Source organism: Lygodium microphyllum, chromosome 9, assembly GCF_053477565.2.
Source record: "Lygodium microphyllum isolate KBCC chromosome 9, Lygodium_microphyllum_v1.1.10, whole genome shotgun sequence".
Taxonomy (NCBI): Eukaryota; Viridiplantae; Streptophyta; class Polypodiopsida; order Schizaeales; family Lygodiaceae; genus Lygodium; species Lygodium microphyllum.
The window spans coordinates 49,854,662-49,876,589 of NC_141143.1; the positions used below are offsets into that span (position 1 = coordinate 49,854,662).

Sequence of the window (21,928 nt, forward strand, 5' to 3'; positions counted from 1 at the left end):
ATTGGAATGACAACATGCACCTATTGGCTCCTCCAAATTAGATAAACTACTCCTTTCTACAGACTGCACACTCCAGTGAGTGATATGAGATGAAAGCGGTGGAGGTCATCCATCACCAGGTGATAGAACTTGTGTCCCAATGGCTGGGAGGTGCTTGTATGGAGCTCTGTTTGGAGCAGTGACCCAGGTGTATGATGGACATACTAAAGCTCATGAAATGCACATAACATGCAGTGCGTAATACCCATGATAGGCATGAAAATAACAGGGCATGTGTACCCAGCATACTTAAACTTTTGAGAGGAAACGTGTTTGGGAGGGGTTGAAAGAATAGGTTGCTGTACTTGGGCTATGATATTGCTATCAGTGCATGGAACACATGCTGGCTCTGTGTTGGCACAGAATTCTGGCTCACGTGCACAGAGGAGACGACAAATAACTGTATATACTAGCTATATGCTGAGCACTATAAAGTCCTAAGTGCTGGTTGAGGGTGCTCACTGATAACCACTGCCATCCAAAGTTAAGGAAACTATGTTCGTCTGATGTGATTAATATATGGTGTATCAGCCCATACATAAAGTGTCTTCCTAAGACTCTTGGGAAATTTGAACAAGGGGGCCCTTCATTAATAAAGATGGATGATGTGTGGTTTTTTTCTAAGCATAACTTATTCAGTAAATCCACTATGTATGTAGGTTTTTTTTGTTTTTTTTAGATTCATGACAATTTTCAGATTTTTATTAACAGAGGTGAGTGGGAGCATGTGGAGTTCAAGGAGTATAACTTCATGGCGCAGGGACAGTCACTTGATTGTGGGCATTTGCATCCGCTGCTGAAGGCAAATGATTGTATTTATTTCCCTTTACTCAGACGATTTCAGTGAGCCATACTCTTGCCAGTTTATGTCCTGGTATATGGTGCTTATTGGACTTCATGGTTTGTAGGTGCGAGCTCGGTTTCGAAATATCTTTTTAGAGATGGGGTAATGCAACTGATTTGCTTGATGTTAACAAATTGTGTACTCATCCAACAGAGAGATGTCCATATTGTCAAAGTAAAAAGCTTTCTACCTGAGATGATATTCGAATTGAGTGATCTGCCATGGCTGATACTACATACATCCAGAAGTTCTAGAGCCAAATACTATTGCGTTTGATTATGAAGGCTGAAGTTCAAATGTTGTCTGGGTTGGCATAGCAGATCTTGCAGTTTGAATAGTCTGCTACAGGGAACTAGAAAATTTTTGTTAGCATTATTGTTTTGTAGATCTATATCTTTTTTTTGTGCCATCTATCAGTCTACAGATAAATCTTGTTTTGCAGGTTTGAAGAAATGCCCACAAACAATTTTGTGGAGAGCAGGTATTCTCTTTTGAACTAATTGTGCAACATGTGCAGAGTACAATTGTAGCGGTGTGCTCAAGCTGCAGTTTTATTTATAGGATAATACTGGGCTTGTAAATTTCAGTTTCTGGAACTTTGATGCTCTTTTCCAGCCTCAACAACATCCTGCTCGCGACTCACAGGATACATTCTTCCTAAAAGGCAACCCTTCCAAGTTTTCCATTTTCTTTCTGAAGTCATATTTATTTCTGTTTGGATTTAGGGTGCGTGCCTGAAGAAAGGTGGGTGTTAACTGTGTTTGATAACTCACTTCAAGCAAATTGATGTTTCCAAAACGTATATTGCAGCTCCTGCACACACTCAATGGCTGCCAGAGGATTATGTGAAGAAGGTGAAGCAAGTCCATGAAGTTGGTGGCTATGGATCCATAGGGTATGTGTTGTAGCACCTATTGCACCTTGCCTAAGCTGGTCTCTTAGAACAGTTATAGATTCAGTTTTAATGTGTGACAATGCATGGCATTAGCATTACACTTGCTGATACTGGTTGCTTTCTATATTATGTAGGTACGGATATGATTGGAAACGGGAAGAGGCTGATAAGAATCTGCTGCGAACCCATACAACAGCAGTGTCATCAAGGATGCTGTATGCATTGGCTAAGGTTTTCCTAATGTCCTGCTTATGTCAAAAATCTAGGGATTTATTGAATGAAAGCTTTGTCCTGAGTATAATCAACCTTGAAACAAAACATTTGGTATCCAATTTTCTGGTTACAATTTTGTTTGTATCTGATTGCGCATGTTAGATACTGAACCTTAATTTTGGAGAGGCTCTGATGATCACCCAAGTTCAGATCACAATTCATGTGATGTCATAGCCTACCTAAGTAAGGGATGATGGTAAGCCAGATTACTATGTGCTTGTAGAAAAGCTGCGAGAAATACAAAATTTGTAAGCTTTAATATGCATCTTACAGAGGTTTGTTGATGCGAGAGTGTCACAACGGAAGAGGAACACGAATGTGGAGAGAAAAGGAGAAGAGAAAGACAGCAGGACTGGAAGAGAAATCTGCACTGAATTCGAAAAGAAAGCTGAATACAATGATGGACTGATCCATCCCTCCATGCAGCCCAAAGCATCAGTCCCTATATGCAGCCCAAAGCATGAGTGAGGGCATTAGATCAGGCTGAAGATGATGATGACAGCACTGCAGGCAGAAACGGAGTGTGCAACCTGCAAAAGATAGAAGATGATCCATCCCAACCAGGATGGGGGGACTATGAATAGCCCAAAACCCCCAAATCTGGCCAATCAACTGCAGACAGAGACGGAGTGTGCAACCTGCAAAAGATAGAAGATGATCCATCCCAACCGGGATGGGGGACTATGAATAGCCCAAAACCCCCAAATCTGGCCGACCATCAATCTGCCCCTAAAAATATGCAGTTGGCATGCTCCAAAATTGGCTGACTAGCCTTGTTTGGTGACAAAAATGTTGACGTGGCACACTCTGGGCTTAGATCTTGGGAGTGTTTGAAGACCCAACAACCTAAGTTAGATGCATAAGAATGTAAGAACTTGAAGCAATATAATAAGAAGTTTTGGAATGCTTAACTTCTTATTGTCTAGTTTCTCTTCATGAGCAAGTGAAAAAGTATATATGTGGATTGCTTATAAGAATGAGGGATTTTTGCATTAGATCCATGGTGTCTAGCATGTCTCAGCTCATAGAGATTGTTGCTACAATTGATGTATTGTTGTGTGGGTAAGATTTGGGCTTCCAAGTGAGTGGGAAGAAGCCGAATAAGAATCTGTCAAAGGTTGAGAAAATGGGTAGATTTGAAAGTTAGTTTGAAAAGAGGTCAAAACAGTAAAAAAGGCTTGGAAATCACTTGCACAACATAGGGATTAATGGCTGTAAATAAATGCTTTATTTGTGAATAGTATGGTCATATAGCTAAGGACCGTTCCAATATGCAACAAGCTGGAAAATTAGAAAATCAAGGAGATCCTAAGGGTAAGAAGCCCAAAACATCAGTTGGATTGGTGCCGGATGTTGTTAGTGATCAATCCAATGATGGTGCTACTGAATAATACAGAGCATGGGTCCAAATTGAAGATCATCATCCTTTGATTTTCTTTGATCATAGAGCACAAGTCAATTTCATCTCTATAGACATGGCATCCCCTCTAGGTATTAGAGAGGATGAGATGGGACCAATGGGAAAGTTTTTGGTATGGCATATAAGGGCCATACAGAGCCTATCACACTGCTCATTGGAAAGCTTTGTTTGTACGTTTAGGGATATGCTGGGAGTTAAGAGTTTTTTATGGTTCCATTTGAGGGTGGTGATGTCTTCCTCGGTATGCTATGGTGTCATCGTAAGCATGCAATGATTGATTCATATGCTAAAGTGGTAAAGTGATCACTATTCAGCATAAGGGGCAAGGTCTATACTTTGGATGCAAAGTTGAAAGAGAAATCTGTCCCCGTTGTATCGGCTATTGCCATCTCTAAAGTCATGAAAAATCACCTTTTAGCTTATTTGGTTTTTACTAAGGATAAGGTTGATAATGAAAATGTTAGGAACATGCCAGATTTAGAGAAGGATTGCATCTCATTTCTGAAAATGTATGCTGATTGCTTCTCTCAGTCACTTCTGGGGCAGCCACCACTTGAGAGGACAAAAGATCATGACATAGATCTTATTCGTGGAAATAGGGCATCTAATAATCCACCCTACAAGGTCAGTGCCACCCAATAAGAGTAGATTATGAGCCAAGTGAATAAGTTGTTAGAAAAAGGGCTGATTCAGCCGAGCTCATCTCCCTTTTGCTCTCTAGTGCTTTTGGTGCAAAAAAAAGGATGGTTCATGGTGTATATGCATTTGATATCGTGCTTTGAATAAAATCATGATAAAGAATTGGTTTTAGATTCCTCGGATTGACGATGTTATGGATAGATTGAATGGAGCAGCCATATTCAGCCACATAGATTTAAAAAGTGGGTATCATTAGATACGCGTTAGATTGGCAGATGTGCCTAAGAGAGCTTTCAAGACATCTTTTGGTTTGTATGAGTTTGTTGTTACGCCTTTTGGACTTACAAATGTTTCTACCACTTTTAATCAGACGATAGATCGCATCTTTAGATCAATAGACAATTTGTGGGCATTGTCTTTGATAAGATGTTTGTGCACACCAAAAGGCAAAAAAGGAGAGGGTGTTGATTCAAACGACTCGAAAGGGTTGTACAAACCTAACACAGGGTTTGACTAAGATGATGAAGATGGATCACTAGTTGTCTCAAATGTCATATTGCCTCCATGATTAGAAAGGTAGCCAACCTCACCAACTAGTCCAGAAGTGGTAGCAAAATTGGAAGAAGGGATATCTTCAAGTGCGTATTTATTGTGTAGGTACTTCTCAAACTCTGCCTCTGTGAGGTTAATGAAATCTAGAATATTTGGCATAGGTGTAAACATAGAGGGTGATGGTGAGGGTGAATATGGAGTGTCGTCTTCCTCGCTGAGTCCATAATGTCTCCTCAGGGCCTTCAATGATGGAGAATCTTGATAAGACACCATGGGGTCACGAGAAGAAGGTGTTTATGACATTATGATTCGGTTACGAGTGGTATTGTGTGCCGTAGGATACTCTTTATAAGAGAACCAACTCTGATACCATGCGAAGAAGAGTGTGGAAGTTGCTAGGGTTTGCATTGAGGAAACACAGAGTGTATGCCCATGATAGAAGCACTACGAGACAAACACAGACACAGAAACATAAAACTCAAACCCTAAACACAAAACTCAAAACTCAAAACTCAAATACAAAAACCCAAACACAAACAAAAGAAGGGATAGAAAGAATAGAACTTTGAAGTGAATGAATATTGTAAATGAATGTAAGAGTATATAGTGTGCCCAAGGGTAGAGTAGTGTGTCAGAGAGTAACGTCCACCAGAGGCGGATCCCAAGTATTGTGACCACCAGTTGGAGTGATGGAGTGAGAGAAACACCAAACGCATTACCATAGTGTGAGGAGACTGTAGAGGATGATGCTTGATGATATGAGGAGACTGTAGAGGATGATGCTTGATGATATGGGCGAAGCAGCAAAATGTAGTAATAGAACGCCACAATAAAATGATGGGGGAAAACGCAACAGTAAAACGAGGTGATGGCAACAATTGTGAAGACTGGACAGCCATGTGTATGGATTGACGGGTGAAATTTGCACTCAAGGGTGAGAAACTTGCACAGACAGGATTAAGGCTGGATAATTGTGAAGGCTGGATAGCCATGTGTATGGAGTGATGGGTGAAATTTGCACTCAAGGGTGAGAAACTTGCACAGACGGGATTAAGGCTGAATGGGGGCAGCCAGTCTATTTATAGATGAGGATGGACCCTCCCAAATTAGGGTTTCAGTGAACTCTCTCGAATCGCTCCCTGTTTTAGGGTTTTCATTAAATTAAGCTTGTTTTGGGGCTGTTTAATTGGCTGATTAGCACAGAATGCATTTCTTAGCTCAACACATGGTACCGATGCTGGTCATGCAAATTCTCCATACAATGTCAGTCATGAGGTAAATGCAGCCAATGTACCCTTTTTGGTAGCAATGTGGAAGTTTCAAGGATCTATGTGGTCTAGAGGGACCAAGACGTGGAACCTAGTGGAGGTTTTGAGGCAAGTAAAGTTAGAGATAAAGTTTCCATATGCTTCTTGGTGAAGTTTCAATATTGTTTCATCTATGGAAGGACGCAAATGGATGGAGGAGGGTGACTTGATAGATCATCCTAAGTGTTGCACTTTACCTTGATGTGTTTTAGTTAGATTTGATTTTGGATTGGACTCATTTAATCTTACCAAAGCATGAAAGGCCCAGAGTATTGCTTGATGCTCAAGGGGGAGGTTGCACCTCCACCCTCCTAGTAATGGACAGCTTAGCTATGTAGTGGATCTCGGATGTGCTTGGTTTGCACACAGGGTACTGTATACTGACAATATTTTTGCCATTAGGATCACTATTCAGTGTACTAGTCACTTTGAGTTGGTATGCAGATGTGTGGTTTGCACCTAGGCTCTGAAATTATACATTTGCAAGGCTAGTAACATGTATGGAATACATGGAATGTACATTTGGATGTGATGTGCATTTGCAAGGCATGTATGGGATATATGGAAGGTATACAATATACATTTGCAAGCGATGCAAGGGAAGTATATTTACATGAGTTACATGTGGTTTGCAGCTGATGTATGCTTTACATGAGTATCATATGATACATCATTGCTATCAGGTGTGTTTTATGCTCAATTCATGTATTATAATGCCTCGGTGGTTAGAACAATGCTGGATTTTGGCATGCGGATGCATCTCTTATGGCTTTGACAGTGGTTATGATACATGTGTATGGATTGCAATTTTGGTGATGAAACTTTGAAATTTCTCTCTCCAACTTCTTTTGCATTCTCTCGGCCAATTCATAGCTTCCCTCGAGATCTTAGCCAAATTTAGTTCCAAGAGGGTGCAATTGAAGGATTTCTATTGGTAAACCCTAATTTGCAGGGGAAATTAGGGTTTGCTAGCCAACCTAGAAAGAGTGCTTAGAAATTGGGACCTAGTATGTGAAATTCAGTAGTTGAAATATGGGGATTTCAGAGAATTTCAAGAGGCCAGCCAATTGACATTACCTTTGGGGTAGAATTTGTTATCCAAGGAGCAACTTGAAGGCCGATCCCCAAGCAAAGCAAGGGGCAACTTGGTTTGAAGGCTTGCTGGTTGCTATGGACAGCAAGATGTATCGAAGATTGAAGAGCAAGATGTATTGAAGATTGAAGGAGATCAAGTTGGATCTCATTGTACTTCAACCTTTAGCAATACAAGTTAAAGAAATAGCACAAGGGGCACTAGTTTTGGGGCCAATTGGGTGTCCAATGTCCAAGATTAAGTGGCAACATTTTTCAATTTATGTGAATTTTATGTTTTTTGTAAGTAGTGCTTATTCAGGTTATTTGGCACCCTATCTGTGAAGGAAGGCTGGTTTCAGCTTCCCATCGTAATCCACAAACATTCCAGCCAGCCGTTCTTGACTTTCATGCCCATGACCACTTGGAGGTCTGCAACCCTGCTGTAGCAGCCCTTTTGTTGCCGCTCAGCCTGCCCACAGCTTCACCCAGCCATTTGGATGTTGGCCCTGTTGTCTTCCAGCTGCAGCCATTATTGCCAGCCCTTGGAAGCTACTGGTTGGCTGTGTAACCATTGTGGCTCATCACTGCTGCTGCTGCTGCATTTTGCAGTTTTGGCCTGTGCTTCATTGTCTTGGAGGGAAGCCTTCTGCCTTCATCATCTATTGCCCATGGAGCTGTTTTGTTAGCCAGCATACTCGCATTTTTTCTGCATGGAGTTTCCTATGTCATCCTGCTGATTGAAGGACTACATTTCTCTCGCTCGATTGCTGCCCAAGACATCATCATCAGTGGTGGACTGTCACTGGCATTTCTAGATTTGCCATGAGTATGACACACTCTCAAAGCTGTTATTGGTATCTCTGACACCACATTGTTGAAGCTATTCTCGGTGTCACCTCATGCCCAGTCCTTTGAGACACGGAGGTTTAAGGCCCCACATGTATGCTATATCTTCATATTCTTTTATTCTCTTTATTCTCATTGAGCTTTCTATACACTGTGTTCCTTGTGGTGTTGTACATTTTGTGCTCGTCTTTGTTTGTCCTAGTATTTCTTTACATGGTAATAGAGCCGGGTGGTTTTGACTAACACTTGAGCCCTGATTGAGAGAGCTTGGTATTCAAGAGTATGTGACAATGCAAGAAGAGATGTATCAGCCATCATCATTGAAGCAATTCGTTTCTCATTGGCAGGCATCGTAGTTGAAGAACATCAGCTGCTACTGTTCTACTATGCTCTGCCTAACTCATGCTGAAATTTCCAGCCCTCATAACTAAGTGATAACCGAGTCCAATGTGTTGGTTTCATTGAAATGGAACCTTTTGGTTAAAAAACAGGGTTGAGAAGTAACTGTCTCCATCTTGGGACCGTTTTTGGGATTGAGTGGGGGTGTTGAGCCACCAAAATTAACACATGCATTAATCTGAAATTTACATGCATCACTGCCTAACACTCTCTCCTTAAAACAGAATCAATAGAACATTGGCACCAAGGTAGATCAAGAGCATATAAAATCTTACTGCTTTAATTAGAGAAAGGTGGGTATCATGATACAATATATCTCTAGCACTTAGCCTTGTGAGAGTATAGAGAAGCTACCGAAGCTCAGCATGCCAATCGCTCACACTTGGCTAGCTAGGACACACTGGTTAGATTATATGCTTCGTGCAGAGTGAAAGCAAGGTGTAGTTGACTACGCCAACTCCCATTTCAAACATGTGAATTCTTTTGATATCACCTTCTTCTGGTACCTGTGTGAAAAACTTTCCAACAAAACAAAGAGAGAGAAAAGATTTAAAACAGCAGTGGTATGCTAATGGACACTGTATTGGTTTGCTAATGCTGTCCCAATGCACTGCTTACATCAACAGGATGTATTGTGAGTATCTATACATAGTAGATGAAAGCCCCAAATATATTGAATTTTTTTAAAAGATTGTTAGTGATGATTGATTTTAAGAGAGTTTGTAACTCATTTTAATGTTGCACAATTCTCACAATTACCCATGTTGTGACAATGTTGTGTACTGTGGGAAAGTTGTTAATGTAGTCATTGTAAAACAAGCTGGTCTTCTATCTTTAGCTCAGGGGTGGGTAAAGTCTGCCTTTCCAACTTCCATTTGCACGGGATTATGTGTATATAGATTGGGTGCTGTAGTTTACTATATAAACTTCTTATCCGCAAGTATGCAAGGGGTCCCCCTATATATATGCAAGTGCTTGTATAACCTAAAACTTATTTAAATTAACACCTTCTAGGAGGTTGTGAAAATTTTGCTTGATTTAAAACTTTAGACATGACGATATGCAAGGATGCACATGGGTGCACATGTGGATGCACCCACATTTGCTCTTCTCCTCGTCCAGTTTCTCATTTTCATTTCATGTTATTGATTTAGGACGGATTTGTTCCAAAGAAATATTTTTCTATCGATCGAGTTTTCCGAAATGAGGCAGTTGATCGGACACATTTGGCAGAGTTCCATCAGATTGAAGGTAAGAGTAAAATAACCGATTTTTTGAAACACTTTGATATGTTCCATTATTTTAGTCAGGTCAGATAGGCATGTTAGCAGTTTAGTTATCTCTTGCTTTTGTGCTTGCAATTAAGTTGGTATGTGATATTGAGAGCTTTCCATTTAAGTCGTGGTTTTGGTCATTGTTCACTTTTTGGTTTGCCCAGCTACTTTTTGGCTTAGGTGCCAACACACTTTCCTAATTTGTGGGCATGAATGAGAAAACAACTAAAACCAAGGACTAGAGTGGTTGTTTTTTAAAAAGAGACCCTGTCAAGACTTGAGAGTACCCAAGTTTCCATCAAGGCCTTTCTCTCAATACAAGGTAATCTTTAGTCTGAAAAAAGGAAGCCTTCTTTGGAAGAAATGCAAAGAATGGTGTCACTACAGAAGTTGTGCAGAATGGTGCTTGCTTCTCTTGTGGGGAACAAGGCCACAAGATTAGAGGCTGGCCAACCAATAGAAGGTAAAAAAAAGGCTCTGCCATTTGTACATGTACATGAGATCTTAGGTAGCTTCAAAGGATATCGAAGTTTACCACTTTGCACACAGTTTGTGCTTGGGGTCTTGCACCGGTTAGTACACGTGTTAGACAAGCACAATCTTATGTGATTCCTTGGAGATTGATGGTCATGGCGTGATTGTGCTTCGATCACCAGTATGTTGAAGATATACTAGGTTTTGCACAAAGAAAACATGGAATGTATGAACGCAACTATAGCACAATATAAACTCAGACAAGAATGCAAAATGCGAAAAGGAAGACAAGATGTATCCTATGACTGAATGAATGCATTAAGTGAATGGGAATATGGTACAGGCAACAACCACTAACTCTCGTGGGATTGGGCTGGGGGCAGATTGACATCCTCAGTGTACAGATCTTGAGTGCAACAATACTACTGACTCTAAAGATACGGGAGTAGGTTGGAGCTAAGGCTGATGTCACACAGCAGCTGAGGGCCAGCAGGAGATGAAAATGACTGAAAATCTTATGTAGAGGATCTGGAGTCTGACGATGAAGTGCTGGGGCAGCAAAACACAAACTAAAGAGTAATGTGATTGGCAAACCATACAGGCCTGAATCAAAATGCAGCAGCTGAGATGGTGGTGGGAGCTGTAAAATCGGGTCGCTAGTTGAGCAGAAGTAAAAGTGCGGCCATTGATCAGGTTGTGATGCTTAAAGAACCTTTGAACAGGCAGCGGCAGCAGTGGATTGTGGGCAGGCTGTTTAAATGCAGCCAGAGAAGACACGTGGAGGCTGGCAACAACAGAAAAGAGCCATGGATAGGCTGGTAGCAGTGTGTGGAGCTGGTGAAGATGGCTGACAGCAAGGGCAGCACCTCTTGATGGTGTAGATGTGGGTAAATTGATGATAGCAGAAACTATGGGGTGAAGGGAATGAATGGGATACAAGGGATGAAGAGTGATGTGAAAGAGAAACATGATAATTGAGGAGGTACATGTTGGTTGCTCAACAGGTACCGTTTGGAGATGATTTGTGACATGGACATGGACATGTGGAATGAGGTGATGCCTAGCTTGGAGCTCGAGTAATGGATTACCTTTGGACAGAGATCATCCATACTCTTTGCGAGAGATGGGAGAGGCTGCAAGGTGGTTTTGAAAGGATCAAGAGGAGGGATGCTTTTATGATCAAGAGGAGGGATGCTTTTATGTATGTGGACATGGGATTTTGGTACCCGTTTTTACCTAGAGAATCATATGGTGTGTCAATATGACCCATCAGATTGTTTGCTCACTTGAATATTGTATTTATGATGTACTGCTTTGCTCTTTATAGGGCCTTCTTTGTACTTGTTTTTTACTTTAGGGGGAGTTTCTCCGAGGTGCCATTACTAGAACTTTCTTTTCTCTAGAAAACAAAACTCACAGATTACAAAGAGCATTTTGATTTCCACACCATTTGTCTTGATAGAGCTAATGTTATTTACGATGACCATGATAAATTGCTCACCATACCTAAGTATTCTTTAAACAAAGGAGGTAATATAGGATGAATATGAATCTCTAAAGGTGAATCCAACTAGTAGGATATACTACTTATCGTGTTGATAATTTGAAAGGAAGCCATCCTGTCCCTTCGTAATCATATCAGTTTAGCTTGAAAGAGAGACGAGATAGCTTGTTAACTTCATAATTACTTGGAAAAGGTGCGTGCGAAAAAGAAGGATTGCATGATGCACTTGTGCATGGATTATTAGGGTCTTAGTAAAGTGACCATCAAGAAGAAAGATTTATTACTTTGGATGGATAATCTTATAGATTGAATTTGTGGTGCATGTTACTTCACCATGATTGATCTTAGATCTGGATACCATCTAATATGAATAGCTCTTGAGGATGTTATAAAGACTATGTTTCAAATGTTGTATTGACACTATTAATTTTTGGTTCTACCTTTGGTATTAACAAGTGCTTTTGCTGTAGCGACGGGTTGGGCACGGAGATCGAGACAGACAATCGTTACTCGCAGTGAGAGACAGAGAGAGTGAGATAGAGCAGAGTCGAGAGTGAGGCCATTTGTAGGTACAATGACAAGTGCTAAGGGTGTGTTCACACCCGAGCACATTGAAAGGCACGAGGCCTTTATTCCCAACAACCTCCCACTTAAAGGCAATGTGCCTGAAGAGGAGAAAAGAATCAGCTAAGTCTAGGTATGTACAAAGCTGAAATACATATATCTATCCAACTCCCATGATCTGTCGACAATGAGCAAACCGCTCTGCAGGAAGACCCTTCGTGAGAAGGTCTGCAGGATTATCATCTGTATGCACTTTGACAAACTCAATGCTCTTGCTGTCAAGTATATCTCTAATGAAGTGGTACTTCACCTGTATGTGCTTTGTCTTTGCATGAAAGATAGGATTCCGTGCTAGCATGATAGCACTCTGACTATCACAATGGAGAACAAGTAACTCTGAGATGCCAAGCTCTCCCATCAGATGTGAAAGCTATAAAGCCTTCTTGCATGCCTTAGTGATAGCCACATACTTTGCCTCTGTAGTAGACAATGCAACGCACTTTTGTAGCCTGGAGATCCAAGAGATTGCTGTTGAGCTAAAATATGCTTTACTTGTTGATTAGCCTCTTAAACATTCCCAAAACACACTAAAAATGCTCTTTTAGAGTAAAACCCTAAAACGGAGAGCGGTTTGAGAGAGTTCAGTGGAAACCCTAAAACAGGGAGTGGTTCGAGAAAGTTTAGTGGAAACCCTAATTTATGGGGCGCCCTTCCACATCTATAAATAGACAGGCTGCCCCCATTCAGCCATTATCCTTGTTTTCAGGTTACACTAGCCCATACACCCTCTGCTGCTGTTGCCGCCCAGTTTCTAGCCTGCAGCCCGCCTCCATCTGCTGTCCAGCCATCATCGATTGCAGCCACATCATCTTCAGCCTGTCCATTGCTGTAGACGACAACTCAGCTGCTGGCGGCTGCTCCAAACCGTCCCAGACTGCTGTTCAGCCTGCTGTCTATCATCTCCAGGGTCAGCCAGCCTGCGTTTTCAGCATTCCAGGCCCTGACACTCTCAGACACTGTTTCAGCCTGCTGTTTACAGCAGACTGTGCACAGTTTCTAACCCTCGATCGGTGGTACACTGTTGCGTTTACCAGTTTCCAGCCTCCAGACTGCTGCGTTTTGATGACCGGCCTGCTGCCATTCACTATTCAGCACTCCTACACTTCGACTAGTGGTCACAGACTTGGGATCCGTCTTCGGTGGACGTCACACTCCGACATTGCTCTGCCCTTGAGCACACTGTACACTCTTACATTCATTTACAACATTCATTTACTTCAGAGTTGTGATCTATCTCTCCCTTCTTCTGTTTGTGTTTGAGTTTTGAGTTTTGCGTTTAGGATTTGAGTTTTGAGTTTTGCATTTAGGGTTTGAGTTTTATCCTTTGTGTCTATGTCTGTGTCTGTGTTTCTGTCGTGGTCGTACACTCTGTGCGTCCTCAGTGCAAACCCTAGTAGTCTTTTTAACATGGTATCAGAGCCGGTGCTCCTGAAAAGAGTATCCTGCGGATATTGTTGAGAGCTAGTCTTTGTGCAAGGCACATAATACGACTCGTAACCGAATCACAATGTCCTAGACACCTTCTTCTCTAGTTCCTATGATGTCTTATCAGGCTTCTCCATCATTGGAGGCCCTGAGATGGCACTATGGACTTAGGGAAGAGGATGACACTCCAACTTCACCAGATTTCACTAACATGATAGAGGAGGACTTTGAGGGGTACTATCGCAACAAGTACGGTGATGTTTACACCCCTCCTACCAGTTTTGCTACCACATTCGGACCGGTTGGTGAGGCTGGCCACCTCTCCGATCATAGAGGACATATGGCATTCGGAACGTCTGGCGATCCATCTTCATCATCTCCGCCCGGTCCAGTGTCATGTTTGTATAATTCTTTTGTGTTGCATGAATCAAAACCCTCATCTGTTTCTTCTTTTGAGGTACATGATCTGGATGGCTTTGCGTATGTGAACTTCAATAGAGGGGGCTCACGAAGCAGACGAAATTCAGGTACATCTACATCTTCTGTTTCATTTGAGCATATTATACACACTTCTCACTTCCCTCCCATCCCACCCTCTTCTATATCACACCTTGATCATCTCTTATCATCTTTCCAAAATCTTGGATTATACTCCACATCTGCATTAAACACCCTAGAGGTTGGATCTACCATCTCCGCTCCTAGCACATTTTCCTTCTCCACCCTATTCTCTACCTCTTTGCACCATGGTACTTCGTTAGGGGGGATGCCACTCTTTAACACAATGTCTCTCATCTTTCAGCAAATGAGCACACCCATAACTCCTGGGTCGACTGTGATGGGCATTCCCCTCACTATCCCCAGCTTCGCATTTTCCATGATCACTTATACGCAGGGATTTCCATCCTCAGCTTATGGTGCGTCTTCACACTCTCCTTGGGTTACACCTACGCAGGGATTCCCATCTTCTGCTCCCAGTGTTCCCATCCCACTTCCTTGGGTTCCTCATGTAGCTACCATGCCAATGCCTAGTCAGCCCATCCCTGCCTATGGATCCACCTTGCACACTATCCACATGCCTGGTGGGCACTCTAGGGCCCATTCCCAAGTGTACTTCACTCCCCCATTTTTTCACACTATCCATCTCCGATCACTACCACTCTTGTTGCAACGGCCAAGAATGTCTTCACGGATAAGACACGTTTTAACGGGTCAAATTTCACTACTTGGTCGAATTTCATGTAACAAGTGCTTGAGTCTTAGGGTCTTTGAGACCTCGTCATTGTTCTAGAGCCTATGACGGATCCTCGACTAGCTCACCCTGACTACATCCGTCAATGGAGAGTCCATAATGCTACAGTCAATGTTGAGCTGATGCAGGGTTTGCTTCCTGAGTTTCACTCTCAGTTGCAGCACTTTCCGCTCGCGTCAGAGCGTTAGAGTCATCTTCTTGACTACTATGCAGCTTCTGATTGTACTTGGTGCATCAATCTCGACTTTGAGCTTTAAGAGTTTTCTATTAAGGAAGGGGATGATCTAAAAGGCAAGCTGGCTGAATATAGACGGTTACTTGTTGAATTCGCCACTACTGGCTCTCCAAAGCCAGATGACGATCAGGTTACATTCTTCTTTAATAAGTTGCCCGCAAAATACTTTAATTTCATTCAACACATCATCTCCCAACCTTGATTGCCAACCTTCTACGAGTTTGAGTGCCAGTTCTTGCGTTACGCAAGGCTGTATGATCAAGTTCACAAGAAAACCTCATCACAGCCTTATTCAGAGCAGAGGGGGTTGGTTGTCTCTTCTTCGGGAGGAAAAACCACTAGTGGCAAGAACTCGCTGGATGCGAAGGGAAGCCAATCAAAGGATGATTCCTCTTTCTAAGATGGAACCAAAGAATCAAGATCTATTTGACAGTAACTTCCTAAGAAAAACCGGTTTTGTACACACTGCCACAGAGCAGGCCATGTGGACGAGGAGTGTCGCTCCAAGGCCCAAGGTCTTCCACCTAAAAAGCCTCAGCAGACCGCTGCGACTTCATAGTCCAATGGGGCTACGCCTTCCGCTGCTGCCCCATCTGCTCGTCCAGCCCCACAGCGATTACTGGATACGTGGCACCTGGACAGCCTTAGCGGCCATCATTCTCTACTCCTGAAGGATTGGTTGATTGGTCTGCAGGTTTCGATCCCGTTGCACTTCATGCATCTATCTCACCTTTCTCCCCACCTCGTCAGGCGTTCCCTTGGCAGAGCTCTGCTACTGGGTGTACGCGATGGTGGCTACCTTCTTACACTAGCATGTCTCTAGGTCCTTTCAAATACCCTGGGTTAGTCTAGCATTCATTTTTCGCACTCTTAGAGTTGGGTCCATAGGATTTTTGTCTCTACATTTTAAGTCTTTCACTGCATTTACTTACATACACATACACATTTACATCTTTGGACTTGTTTCTTTAGTTAGCTTTTCATTTTAGTTTAGTTTTGTTTTCGGAGCATCTCACTACTGACCTCTGTGATTGCAGATTTTGATCTCCTTTGCAGGTTTTGTTTTCAGTGTAGGGCCAACATACAAGTTTGCCCAGTCCTACTTGGGCTGGAGACTTGGGATGTGCGCCGTTCCTTCATGGTTTCATCATCCTTGGAGTTTTGCTCTTCTACCAGCATGGAGGCTTCCCCTCCCAAGGCGGATCGTGCAGCATCTCTCTTGATGCTATCATGGCGGTGACTTCTACCTAGCTTTTCCAGCTGGGATGCTTCCTCCTCCTCTTTATTCCTTATGGTTCTCGAAACCACACGAATACCAACATCATGTTCCTCTTTCTTTTTCGGCATCTACATCTAAGTTGAGAGGGGTTCCTATTCTTCTTGGTATTCTACAGGCTTCAACACTTTGTCTTCGACATCGGCTTCTCCTCTTTGTTGTACCTTACCCTTTGCATTGCATGATTTCATCATCTTTGTACTAGGGCACTTGGGCAAGTGAACAATTTTCCCATGAGGGACACTGTCTAAGTGACACTTGCTGCATGAGCATTCTTCAACATGTAGCATACTTTGCATCTCATTGTGCAGAGCACCACTTGCACGGATATTAAGCTGTTTCCACCGGCGGCTGTTGTTATCACACCACCATCCTTCTTCATCGCATGGATACCTCATCACCTATTTTTTCTCGTCATCGATACCTTGAGTGGATGGATTAGCTTGTACTGTTTTGTGATGTGTTGGATGTATTCTCTCTACTCCCGTATTTTGGGTCACTATTACTCAATCGGCCGCATCTCATAAAATTTACCACACTTATTAAAAAAAAAAGAACGCACAAAGTTCAATGTGGTTCCATTCGCCTTTGTAAGACTTGGTAGGCCATTGGATAGCTGACGTGCACCCTTTGTCCAATGCCCTGTCCTCTTTGGGATGACTACTTGGATTCCCTTGGTAAGATAACCATCGCCTCTGTAGTCTTGGTAGGCCACTGGGCAGCTGACGTGCACCCTTTGTCCGATGCCTTGGCTGCTTTGGGCTGGGACGTCTTGGGGTACATAAACATCACCATGGCTGGCCTAACCTTTCGGCTCAATTTTGGGCCTGAGAGGGGGTGTTGAGCTAAAATATGCATTACTTGCTGATTAGTCTCTTAAAAAATCCCAAAACACACTAAAAATGCTCTTTTAGAGTAAAACCCTAAAATGGTTTGAGAGAGTTCAGTGGAAACCCTAAAAGGGGAAGCGGTTCGAGAAAGTTTAGTGAAAACCCTAATTTTTGGGGCGCCCTTCCACATCTATAAATAGACAAGCTGCCCCCATTTAGCCATTATCCTTGTTTGGAGGTTACACCAGCCCACACACTCTCTGCAGCTGTTGGCGCCTAGTTTCCAGCGTGCAGCCCGCCTCCATCTGCTGTCCAGCCATCATCGACTGCAGCTACATCATCTTCAGCCTGTCCATTGCTCTAGGCGACAGCTCTCAGCTGCTACTGGCGACTGCTCCAAATTGTCCCAGACTACTGTTCAGCCTGTTGTCTATTATCTCCAGGGTCAGCTAGCCTGCGTTTTCAGCATTGCAGGCCCTGACACTCTCAGACACTGCTTCAGCATGCTATTTACAGCAGACTGCGCACAGTTTCCAGCCCTTGATCGGTGGTACACTGCTGCGTTTACTAGTTTCCAGCCTCTAGACTGCTGCGTTTTGGTGACCAACTTGCTGCCATTCACTATTCAACACTCCTACACTCCGACTGGTGGTCACAGACTTGGGATTCGTCTTCGGTGGACGTCACATTCTGACATTGCTATGCCCTTGAGCACACTGTACACTCTTACATTCATTTACAGCATTCATTCACTTCAGAGTTGTGTTCTCTCCCTCCCTTCTTTTGTCTGTGTTTGAGTTTTGAGTTTTGCGTTTAGGGTTTGAGTTTTGCTCTGTGTGTTTGTGTCTGTGTCTTTGTGTTTCTGTCATGGTCGTACACTCTGTGTGTCCTTAGTGCAAACCCTAGCAGTCTTCTTAACAATTGCTCCTCCTGTGAAAGTAAACACATATTCAGAAGTGGACTTTTTACAGTCCTCATGACCAACATAGGCTGCATCCGTAAAGCCAACAACAGGTGCCTTCTGCTTTCCAAAGCAAATGTACAACTCCTTTGTGCCTTTGAGGTATCTCATAATACCTTTCGTTGCATCCTAATGCTTTTTGCTAGGGGTTGCTATGTATTTGCTAACCACTCCCAGTGCAAAGGCAATGTCAGGATGTGTAGCAATCATAGTATACATGAAACTGCCAACAGCTGAAGCATATGGTATCTTGGCCATTTCAGCTTTCTCATCATCAGATGTAGGGTTGTTCTTTGCACTAAGTTTCACATGTGGAGGCAATGGAATCCCAATTGTTTTTGTCCCCTTCATATTGAAATGCTGCAAAACTTTGGAGATATACTCATGTTGAGATAGATAGAGTAAGCCTTTCGATCTATCTCTGAGTATTCGCATGCCAAGAATGTGATTTGCATCACCAAGATCCTTCATGTCAAAGCTGCCATGAAGACTTTGCTTCAATGAATCCAAGGCATGAGTATCCCTGCCAGCAATTAGCATGTCATCAACATACAAAACCAAGATAATCAGGCTACCTTCTTGATGTACAAGTAGTGATCCACTTGACTTCTATGAAAGCCTTGGGATTGCATGAATGCATCAAACTTATGATACCATTCTCTTGGTGCTTGTTTCAGCCCATTCAAAGTCCTTTTGAGTTTACATACCGTTTTTTCTTTCCCTTGTTCAACAAACCCTTCAGGCTGCTGCATATAGATGTCTTCATGCAGATCACCATATCAAGACACAGTCTTGACATCCATCTATATGAGCTTCATATCCTCAACTGCAACCAAGCCCAAAATGGTTCTCAATGTAGTCATCTTGACTACATGAGAGAAAATCTTATCAAAGTCAATTCCATGCTCTTGCTTGTACCTCTTTGCAACCAATCTGGCTTTGTACTTTGGGGAGGAACCAGAAGTGACCTTTATCTTGTAAACCCATTTGCATGGAAGTGTTTTTTGCCCCTTAGGCAACGGTACCAAGTCCCAAGTGCTATTTTTCTCAAGAGATTCCATCTCTGACAACATGGTTTTATACAATTTCTTGCTGTCTTGTCTGTCCATTGCTTCCTTGAAGCAAGACGGTTCACCACAGTCTGTCAACATGACATAATCAGCCACATTGTTTGCACCAGGAACAAATCTGTTAGGTTGTCTAGTAACCCAATGGTCATTGTTTGCTGGGTGTTTCTACAAATTTTCATTTTCAGCATGCTGTCTTAGCATTTCAGCCTACAAATCAGCATTAATAGCTTGCTGTCTTGGCTGTTCCTGCACATGTAGTGGCTCATTATCATGGGCAATAGCTGGTTGATCATTTCCAGCATCATTTCTTGCATTTTACAGGTTCATTTACAGCAGATATTTGCTGTTGTATAGCAGGCACATTTTGTTGTCCAAAAGGTATTTCTTCTCGGAATACAACCCTACGGACCTCATCTTTTTGGGCTGCTTGTGCATGCGATCTTTCCAGAAGATAACGTCATGGCTGTGTACTACTTTCCTTTTCTCGGAATCCCATAATCTATACCTCATTTCACCCTTGTCACCATATCCTAGGAAAATGCATTTATATGACTTTGGCTCAAGATTGCTGCGTTTTTCTTTACGAATATGCACAAAAGCCTCGCAGCCAAACACTTTCAGATGAGCATATGAAGGTGGCTTGCCCGACCACGCTTCTTGGGGAACTCCCCTCCCTCCCCAAAGACCTGTTTGGTGACCGATTAATTAAGTGAACGGCTGTTATAACAGCTCTGCCCAAAAACCATGGGGTAATGCAGCATGAGACAGCATTGTACGGACCTTATCTTGTATGGTTCGATTCATATGCTCTGCAACTCTATTTTGGGGCAGATTATGAGGGGCAGTGAGCTTTCTCTTTATCCCTTTGCTGTCACAAAATGCCTGGAAGGCCTTGGATACATATTCTCCACCATTATCAGAGCGAAGATACTTAAGTGTCTTATCTGTCTGATTTTCAGTCAATGCCAAGAATTTTTTAAACTGGTTAAGCACTCCATCCTTGTTACGAATAGGGTAAACCCATACTTTTCGTGTAGCATCATCGACAAAGGTGACAAGATATTTCTTTTCCCCTAAAGATAATCTTGGCATTTGACATACATCCGAATGTACTAACTCTAGAGGAGAAGATTTCAAAGAAAGAGACTTTTTATGAGACGTCTGTGTATGTTTGCCATAAATACAATGATCAAGATAATGCTCAAAATCAGCATAACGAAGATAAGGCAAGTAACCCAAATGAGAAAGCACTTTTATTCTTGTTTGACTCATATGTCCCAACCGGCCATGCCACAAAGAAACGCTTGGCTGCTCGGTCACGGCAACGACATGGTCACACACACTAGATACATGAAGTGGATACAAAGTATCTCTCTTGCAACTTTTGGCAATAACCCTAGATCCCTTACAGATCTTCCATTTTCTATCACCAAAGGTGGTATGAAAACCATCATCATCTAGCTGCCTTGTGCTAATCAAGCTCTTCTTGATCAGAGGGACATGCCGCACATGCTGAAGTGTAAAGACAGAGCCATGCTGAAACTGTAGCTGCACACTGCCAATACCTGAAATGTCACATGCATAGCTGTTCCCAAGATGGACAACTCCATGGCGACCCCTTGTATAGGTGGAGAACCACTCATGATGAGGGGTGACATGAAAGGAAGCACCTGAATTGAGAATCCAAGTATGCATGTCATCATCCGTATCTGCAAGTAAAGCATGTGCACCAAAGTGGAAGAGACAAAGAGTACATTACTCTCACTATCACTGTCATGAGTGACTACATTCACCTCTTTAATTTTTACACTACTCTTCTTAGGTTGGCTGTTCTTTTTCTCTTCCTTGCTATCATCTATCTTTTTACATTTTCCATTCTCTTTTTTCCATTTGTAGCAATCACGTTTAAAGTGACCCTTCTTGCCACGATGATGACATTCAACATCTTTGCCATGTGATTTTCTGCGTCCCTCGCTGTTATATTTTCCCTTTTGCTGTGATCTGTCCCTAGTATGAAAAGCACTGGAAGACTTACTGGATGCATTGTTCTGCCGATTCATCTCTTCCATAAGTAGAGCACTCTCCACATCAGCATACAAAAGGATTACATTAGAATTGCTCATAGCAATCCTGAATATATCCGAACTCTCTGGTAGAGTGCAAAGCAAGAAAGTAGCCTTGAATTCCTTATCAATCATGAACTTCAAGGCAACCAGCTGGATGAAAATGGAGTTAAACTCACTCAAGTGAGTAGACATTGCTGTACCCTCTTTCATACGCAAATCCATAAGCCTTTTCAGCCAATACACTTTGGTTGCAGCACTCTTTTGTGCATACAGTTCTTCCATTCTAGTCCATATAGCATATGCAGAATCCAAACCTTCAATGTTGAACAAGGCATCAGAAATCGATAGCTCTATGGTTGAGCGTGCAAGCTCATTTAACTCATCCCAATCGTCGTGTTCCATGTCCACGGGCTTTGCGCCTTTGGTTTTAATCGGCTTTACCTGTTTCTTTTGCAACAGGATATTGTAGCACTGCTTTTGCCAAACTGCAAAGTTATGTGCACCTTCAAGCTTCTTTTATGTGCATCAGATTACTGCTGTCATTGCTGCCAGCCATGATTTTCAGCCCGAATGCGACCAAAAAACAGCAAATGCAGGCCCAAAACTGTAACTCAAGTGACCAAGGTACAATCAAGTACCAATCAACAAT

At 42.5% G+C, this 21,928-nt stretch overlaps 1 protein-coding gene across 1 annotated transcript in view; it reads left to right on the forward strand.

Moving 5' to 3' along the window:
* Positions 1-21,928, forward strand: part of LOC148031015 (phenylalanyl-tRNA synthetase, putative / phenylalanine-tRNA ligase) — an 84,629-nt gene that overhangs the window by 56,641 nt on the left and 6,060 nt on the right. Inside the window, exons 7-13 of the mRNA XM_087684550.1 lie at positions 751-841; positions 948-985; positions 1,326-1,364; positions 1,471-1,547; positions 1,694-1,778; positions 1,913-2,009; positions 9,443-9,539. Coding sequence (XP_087540676.1) covers positions 751-841; positions 948-985; positions 1,326-1,364; positions 1,471-1,547; positions 1,694-1,778; positions 1,913-2,009; positions 9,443-9,539 — 524 coding nt within the window. The remainder of the gene's footprint in view (positions 1-750; positions 842-947; positions 986-1,325; positions 1,365-1,470; positions 1,548-1,693; positions 1,779-1,912; positions 2,010-9,442; positions 9,540-21,928) is intronic.